Source organism: Apis dorsata, unplaced genomic scaffold (assembly GCF_000469605.1).
Source record: "Apis dorsata unplaced genomic scaffold, Apis dorsata 1.3 scaffold_741, whole genome shotgun sequence".
In the NCBI taxonomy this organism is placed as follows: Eukaryota; Metazoa; Arthropoda; class Insecta; order Hymenoptera; family Apidae; genus Apis; species Apis dorsata.
In genome coordinates, this window is record NW_006263902.1 from 266638 (window position 1) to 276341 (window position 9704).

General features: G+C 21.3%; 1 protein-coding gene across 2 annotated transcripts in view; it reads right to left on the reverse strand.

Annotated features, from left to right (window-relative positions):
• The window catches only part of LOC102680819 (SET and MYND domain-containing protein 4-like), a 31264-nt gene that overhangs the window by 15691 nt on the left and 5869 nt on the right, over positions 1–9704 (reverse strand). The window contains exon 2 of one of the 2 annotated variants that reach the window (XM_031513812.1): positions 1973–2247. In XM_031513812.1, coding sequence (XP_031369672.1) covers positions 1973–2081 — 109 coding nt within the window. In that variant the 5' untranslated portion in view covers positions 2082–2247. Of the gene's footprint in view, positions 1–1972; positions 2518–9704 lie in introns of those variants that run through there. The other variant, XM_006622766.2, reaches the window with a different exon arrangement.

Below are 9704 nucleotides of genomic sequence, written 5' to 3' on the forward strand. Positions count from 1 at the left end.
GATATTTTTAACGCTAATCTCTTATCCATTTCAATATACACCATTTTCCATAAAAGTATGCATACATTAAACAATATTCGGTTCATTTCTCTTAACAATAATTTTCGATTCTTTAATATATTTAATAAAGCAATTGATTTCTTATACATTAAACTCTATAGATAAAAATCTATTGAATTTAAATAGAGCGTACTTTTATGAAAAAAATGTATTGAAATATACATTGAAATGAAAAAAGAAATACATAATATAGAAATAATATTTTATTGCAATAAAATATCTGATAACTCCAAAATTAATGATTTCTAATGATATGCTTTTAAAATTTGTACTCAACTTTTTTCTACAATGTACATTTACATTTTTCATATACATATATCTATATCTAAGAAACGATTAATCACATTGTCTGATAGTATTTTCAAGAAATAATTTTCGAAAATTTTACTTTCAAATATATTCGCACCTTTATTGACAAAGAATAATGGTAATATAATGGCAATCATAAGAGTATATGATTCTTTGTGGCCATCAAAAGGAATCATAAATGATATTTACTCGATCGTTTTGAATTTTTTAAATAAATAAAATACATTTCGAAAAGATACATTTCGAAAAGATACATTTCGAAAGAATTAATACATTTGCAATTAATGTCTGTTCCTATTTTAAAGATACCATAACGTGATATTCTATATTTTGTTTGTCACATTTATATATCAGTAAATATAATAATATAATATAATATATATAATAATAAATATAATATAATATATAATAAACAATAAATATAATATATATATAATCTTAGAGTTCGATTTTTTTTATTTTTTTTTTGGTTTCTTTGATTTTTATGTATATTCGTTAAATATTTAAAGATTCGATGCTGAATAATTTCGATACTTTTGGCAGATTGATACAGGAGTTTTCCAATGTATCCGAGTCTTGTCTAATGTATCATAAATTTTCGAATAAATTTCGAATATTTGGATATGGAAAATCACAAAAAAGATTATACTTATTTTAAAATTTTATTTATATCGACAGTAAAAATTTGTATACTAATACCAATATTGATTCTAACATTAAGTAATCGTAACAATAAGTAATCGTAAAGAAAAAAAATTAATAAATTGATAAATCTTTCAATAAAATTAATATTAAAGCGATGTCTAATATAATTTTACAATAATTTTACAAATGTTTGTAGAAAAAAAAATAATATGAAATTAAAAGAAAATTATTTAAACACTTCAAAAATTTTTTCTTAATTTTTTGTATTAATTTTTTTCCATTTTTTGTGTAGATGATTATTCGTCGTTTTTAATAGACTAATTAGATAATATATTTATTTATTATTTCTAATAAGAAATTTTAATAGTTTATAATATTAATTTATTGATAATGTAAAACCTTATATACTATGGAATCTGATTTTGTAATTCATGTTATTTGAATAAATGTGTTTTTCATATATATATATATATATATGAAGAAGATATATATTATATACATATTCAGATATATCTCGAAGCAAAAACAATTATGATTTTTGTATAAATATTTATCTTATATATATTAATAGATATAAATATAAATATACAACTGTTAATAACAAAGATAATAATAATAATATTAAATTTATTAAATATTATAATCAATACGTTCAAAAGAATTAAAATCCCATATTAATTCCAATTCAAACTCTTGAATAGAAAATTATATTGTTTCAAACAAAGATAACATTTCCTAATTAAACATTAATTTACAATTAATTTAATGAACCTTTTTATTCAAAGTTCCTAGATATATAAAGAGAAACATATACACAAAACCACAAAGATACACGTAAATCCAGACATGAACATAACCTAACTTTACTTCCTTCTATTAATCACGCAGTTGATAAAAGTTTAATTAAACATCGGTCGTTAATTAATTATCTTTCAAAAAAGAAAAAAAAAAGAAAAACCTGGAAGAGGTGCTCGAAGAATGGCTTGACTGAACAGTAACAACGCCTTCCTCTTTTCGTCCGCTGCTAAGGCTTCGAATCCTTCGAGCCTTCTCGCTCTAGACGCCATTGCATCCTTGTCGCGATAAAGGATCTCCGTGCGATTCAACGTTTCCAGCACAGCGTCCTTTATCTTTCCATCTGTGAAAATAGTTCGAACTCGTTCCTCGTCGGTGGTCAGTCGACCGAACACTTTTGAGATCCACTGTTCCCCGGCGACTTGTGCCACGTCCTCGCTGAAATCCCGGAAAAAACCCTTTTTCTCGGATCTGACGGTCTCCAACGAGCACAGAGTTTTGTAAAACCGCTCCGATTCCGCCATATCGATGGCGTTGAATCGATACACCGGATTGATCGATTGCGGTTAAGAGACACCGCCACGGAAGCGTACTAAGCGGTAAACGAGATTTCGTTCTATCCAATCGAATAATTTTAGACGAACTCGACCCAGCTATTTCCGTCTCGAAATAGCAATTGCGAATTGCTTTGCACCACAGAGTATTGTTGCAGAATTATTACAATATTGAATTATTCCACGATATGTTATAATTAATTAGGAAGTACATTACATTTATTAGAATTATATTTTTAATTCGGATTTTTTATTCGATCAAGCTACCATGTTCATTCGTGATTGTATAAGATAACGCAATCGAATAACGACTTAGGGAATTAGGAATCAAGGAATGTTGATTAAAGCGAAAGTGATGAGATGATGAAAGATGAAGAAATTAAGTAATCAGGAAAGTATCTGAACGGGAATACTTGTTTGTCTTATTTCTCTCGAAATTTAAACATGTGTATTTAAATAATAAAATATATATCTATTATTTAAAATATTTTATTGTATTATTATAATACAATTATAATTTACATATTATATGTATTATATTATATATGTTAGAGGAAAATACAGTATATTAAATTAGAACAATCTGTCTACAGTATCTAACCATTTATTTTACATAAGAATGATTGTAATTAAAGTGATGTTATGAAAATAAATTACAATATTAATTTTGTTAAAAATATTTTCATGCTCTCAATAATCATAAAATAAATAATTTTGATTGTTCTAGTATTAAGATTATAATATATCTATCTGTATATTACAGGGAAAAAATAATAGCAATCACGTAATACGACTCATTAAGAAAAAAAACATTCAAGTTGTGAGCTATAATTTGATTACATTTGAATTTTAATGTATTTTAATTATATTATATCGTGATTACAATGATAATAAAGTATTTAATCGAAAGTTTCGAATCACATAATTGAAAAAATATAATTGAACCAATCAAATTATGATTTGAAATTCAATTGAAACAGTCCTGTTTCGCATTAGTGTGTGTGGGGACAATAACATATATTTCGTTATTATTATGAATCCTTATTGAGTTATTTTCGAAGAGTTGAAGAAAAATTACCTTTATGAAAAGAATAAAATAAAAGTAAGAAAAATGTTTGAATCAATTAAATACATTATTGATAAATTATTTTGATAGATATATAGATATATAAAAAATTTTCATTATTTTTTTCATGTTTGAATTGAATTGAAAATTTTTTGAGTTTATTTAAAACAGTTGTACATCACTACATTAATTGATTTAAAAAAAATTGTGAATATTTATTATACTGTCAAAATTAAAATATAATAAAACAATTATAATCAAAATAAAAGGAGAAAATTAATAAAATTATTAATATATACTTATATATATATATATATATAATGTAAATATATATAATATATATATTATATATTTTAATAATTAATAAAAATTATTATTAAATATCATTCAGACTATTAAATTTCATTAACAATATCGAAAATGTTGAAAATGATAAGTGATCTTAATTTTTTGATAAGAAAATTCACAAAATTTTTATACTTATTTTCTCCAAATGTAATATAAAATTATCGGTATCAAAATTACGTTTTTGCACTTAGTAAAATTCTTTGAAATATTTTTCCTTTGCTAATTGTTGATCTTATGATTATAGATTTCATTATGTCTTCGTATATATATATATACACATATATACTTAATTAATTACAATGCTAATTTAAAAGTTCAATTTATAATATGAATCTCATATTATGACTTCTGGTAAGAATAAATAAAAAGAAATTCTTGAAAATATTGGAACAGAATTTATAAAATATAAAAATAAAAATTTTTTTTTATCAAATAAAACTAGTATCTATTTAATAGTAATTTTATTCTTTTCTAACTTTACTTTGAAATAATTTGTTTTCATAAAACTTTTATTATTCTGATTAATTCTAATATATTATTCTAATATTTTAAAAAAAAGTTGCTAATAATAATGCTTTTTTTCATAGAAATTTTACAAGATATTCTTTTAAATATCTAAATATCTAATTAAAAATAGAATTTTATTAAAAAGAAAAGAAAATTTATTTTGATTTTTTGGTCTCCTATATTATAGCCACCTGTTATTTGTTCTTCCATCTACATTTAGCTAGTTTGAATTTTCTCATTTTATAAAAGGAAATTTTTTTTTAATCTATTGAAATGACAATTATAATTTTATTGGATTGTATGTATATTATCGAGTGTATTTGTTTATTTTAATGTTACTAAATTGATTGTTTTCTAACATACATATTTGAACACTTTTTATACTTAATAAAAACTTTATTTATTTAAAAAACATAGATTTTGCATAATATAAAAATAATAAGTTACTGTAATAATAAGTCATATATAGTTCATTTTATCATTGGTATATACAATATTCATAGATATAAACAATATTAGATAAACAATATAGAGTATTTATAGACATATATGAATTGATCATGTGTCTGAATATTTTTTTGATTAATCTTTTATTTAATTTGAATCGTTTATTATACAAAAAAATGTGCATTATTTAAATTAAATTTATGTATCTACTAATATATATGATAATATAAAAAACAATTGATTTAATAATATGAGTAAATGTACATTACATAGATATTGATCAATAATCTCAGGCAAATAAAAGTCCGTTTATTATATCAATGCATATTATTGTATGTTTATTACGTGATTGCTGGATATATAAATGTTTACCTTTTCATTTTATAATAGTGTGAATAATTATTGGAAATAAAAATCACACAACACTAATTTTAATAATTTAAAATACATTAAGAATAATTTTAAATAATTTTTTCTTATGATTGTTAGTTGGCTTTAATTTTCAAGATAAAGGATAATTTACCAGATATTACCATTTCAATTTTTATGCATTCATACAACAAAAAATGTTTCAGATATATTCAGACGAAATTGAATGGTTTCAGAAAAGATATATTCTGATATTAATAATTCTTTCGTAAATGATTGCATAGAGGACGTATGAAAGTGATTAACATTTTTTTTAAATGGGATCATGCGTTTTTTGACTGCATCATACTGATACATAACTTCATATTTTTTTAAAAAAATTCTATTTGCGTCAAAAAATCATTAATTTAGAAGATATCTTAACTTGAAGTTTTGTAAAAAGTTTTAAAGTAAAATCATATTTTTATCATTCAATTTATCATCATCGTTTTATATAGACAAATTAATGTATACAAGAAGAATATGAACATAAAAATATCTCTTCGCGTTTTCCTTGTCTTTCATGTGATAAGTTTTATGAATTTCAAGATAAAATATCTTCTGAACTAATGATTTTTACACACAAGTAGATTAATCCTTTTTTTTTCTAGAGAATATCAAGTTGTATCAACTGGTGCAATAAAAAAATATATAATTCCACTTAAAAAAACATTAATGATCTTCACATGTCCTTTATTGCGTTTTCTATAAAAACCTATAAAAAAACTAATAATATATTCTTTTTTAAAATCATTTAACTCTATTTGAAAATTGAAAATAAATAATAATAATGATATAAAACAAAATCAATATTTGTGAACCACTCTATATATATATATACATAAATACATAATTTATGGGAATGATCTTCATCTTGATGTATATTATAAGAGATCATGCTCATAATTAATCTTCAAAAAATTTTAAATCGTTTGTTGTTTAATTATTAAAAGATTCTTTCGATGATCGTATTTTTATTTAGTATATAAATCAGTAGTAAATAAATATTCTTTGATTTTATATAATTTTTATTGAATTCGTATTGGCAAACATCAAAATATTAGAAATTCATTTTTCTTTCTCTCTTCCATTGAATATAACATAGCCATAAATTTGAAAATATGATGGAGGCTTGCTACTATTTTTCGTGATTTACACGAAGAATGTTATTTTGACAAAATTTGTAAAATTAAATTTAATAATCCTAATTTTAAGAATAAGTACTTGAAAATCTATTTATATATATTTCGATATTAGAAAATTTCGATATTAATTTTATAAATAATCTAATTAGGAAAGCAGATATATTTTATTGAAATATAGTCATAAAAAAATTTCAAAAGCATAAATAGTAAACAAAATTTTATTTTAATTCTTCTACTTGTAACTATTGAAAAACGACATTCGATTTGTGATAATATACATTGTTAAAAACGTATGTGAGAATGTACATTATTCTAAGAAAATTAAAAAAAAAATGTTACTTTGTAAGATAACATATAATTCTTTTATAACAATTATTTTCAAAAATAATTAAGAAAATTAATTTTAAATAAATGTAAAATTTCTAGTAAGATGTTCATCGATCAATGATCGATTCTATTTTGAAGTACATCTTTTATTTCTGTGTCCATAAAGTACAATATTCATAGAGGATTCGAATTTCGAATCTACTTGAAAGTAGCGTTTCTTTTTTTTCAAAATACTTAATAAAATATAAATATAATTGTTTGTCAATATTCGAGCCTTGCGATATGATCGATCCTATCACTAGTACACAGTACACAATACATCACTCTTTATGCTAGTGTTAAATGAAGCGACGATCTAGTCATGTAAGACATGCAAGAAGACATTTTGATAAATTTTACATCGACTGTTGATAATTATTAACTGGGGATCTATAATTTGATCTTTATGTTATCCATATATCTTTTTATTTAGGATAAAATAAAAAATTTATTTAAAAGATTGTCAAATGTAAATGAATGGTTGCTATAATTTGATAATTGCCATCGATTTATATTTTAAATTTCTCGCTTAAAATTTCATTATCATTCATTTTTAAAAATTAAATATTAATTGAAAATTTTAATTATGTATAATTTTGATATAACAATGTCAATCTGAATTCTATGATTCGAAAATGATGATTTTTACTTTTAATTTTTAATAATTATATTCTTTATAATTTCTTTTGAATCACGTTCCATTTGAACATCTTAAAAATTTTTATTTTTATGTCTAATATAATAATGAACCAAATTCTGAAAAAAATATAATATAAATAGATAGTTCGAATAAAAAAGGATAGATAAAACTGTTTTCGATTTGACTTTATATTATTTTATACGTTATATAACATATTTTTATTAATATATTTATATAATATTATATACATATAATATATATTTTTTATAATACTATGATATGATAATACATATTTGATAAAATAAAGCGATGATTGCATTCATATATATATATTTATATTATATTTTTTCTCAGAATCGATCATTATATTAGATAAGACATATAAATTTTCCAAATAATATTAATTTTCTAAACTAAAATTTTCGATGTTATTTAATTTTTAATTTAATAATTTTTTAGTAATAATTTTCTATGGTATCATAATACATAATATTATAAAAAAATGTACATATATTATATGTATACATATAATGAAAATCTTCTCTAATTGCGCTTTTATGGAATCTTACTTGAATGAAATACTAGCTATTAGCTAGTATGTAAGTAAATATAGTGAATTATGGAACAAGTGAAACAACAGGGAAAGCTGAAGAGAAATCTATGAAACGAAAAATAAATACAATATATTTCCTCTCAGGATTCAATATTCATCAATCAATATTCATCATGATAAAATTATGATTAAAAACTCTTTTTTTTTTTTTGTAAATTAATTTATTGTACATATTTCTATATATTTTTTTACATATTGGTATTTTACATATATCTGAATGTTTTGCAATAAAAGTTGCATTAGATAGATGCATTTGTATTTTAATGTTTGTTTCAGAAAAAAGAATTTCTAAAATTAATTTTGATAGTTATACAGGATATTAATGTATTCGTGAGATATATTCGAAGGATCAACTCTTGAGATCAAGAGAAATAAAAAAGTTGATTATGATGACATATAAAAATGTCGATTAAAACTTATTATTTATCAAGCTATAAATAAATTGAATTTTGTGTTAGATTAAATGAGATAAATATAAAGATGGAGAAACAAAATGAAACATCTCAATCTTGTCTAATGCAAAGTTCAATTTATTTATAATTTAATGACTAAGCTTCAATTAATGTATTTATATACCAACTTTTGTGCTTATTTTTTAAAAAATTTTTCAAAATCATTCCATGAATATATTAACATTTTGTAAAAAAGAATTCTCTCTGATTTCAATGATCTTGAAATATATAGTCAAAGTCAATATTTTGAAAAAGTTTTTCCTTTACATATAACTGCATCTTAATCTTAATTTTCAAAATATTAGCAAAAATATTTTTAATATATTGTAATTATAATTTGAAAGATTCCAATAACTTTAACATATGTTTTAAAGATCATCCTTTTAATTATCTTTAAATCTTTCAGAAATTTTTAACCATTATTTATTAGAAACTCATTGACACAAAATTGTTCAACTTTAGATTGATAAAATATTTGGATATAATATTGTTATTTGGCATAAGTATTGAACGCACTTTTATCTAATTTAATTTTTCTACAAAGTTAATTTGTAGAAAAATGAAATAAAATTTTTATTTTAAATTATCTTTTACTGAATAGATTTATTTTGATGTTGCTTAAGATTTCTTTATATAGAATAGATATCGATTTACATGCGATAACCAATATTGATTTCAAACATTAAAAATTGCACAAACGTTGATAATTTTATCTAGTAATTATAATATGCATAAAATAAATTTATATGAATTGAAATTATTTTTTTTTATTCATTTGATATTCAAATTTATTTTAAATACATTCCAAATTCTATAACAAACTTTAGAATATTTAACATTGGAAACATTTTTTTGAATATCTTTTAAAAACAACAATTCTATATAGGATGTCCTATTTAATTTGATCATTTTAAATGTATGTATTTTATTTTTTTATAACAACAATTGTCAGAGGAAAATAATTGTTTCTTTCAAATAAGATAAATATTATTGATAAAAACAATTTTTCTCAAAAGTCATATTTCTTCTGATTTCAAGATCATTAATTTTTCTCTTTCTTTTTTTTTTTCTTTTTTAAATGAAATTGCATACTTTCTTTATCAAGACATGATAACTGAGGTCAAACTATCAATATTCTGACCTTCACGTGGCCTTGGATACAAAAAATTCATAGCAGTTAGACAATTGATATAAATAGTAAAGTAACTATGATGGAAAGATTATTCGAAGGAAAATTTATCTTAATAAGTACATTTTAAAATAATGTTCCTTAACTTTAATATGTGTTCATTCATATTATTATTATTTCTTATTATTCATATATATATATATATATATATATATATATA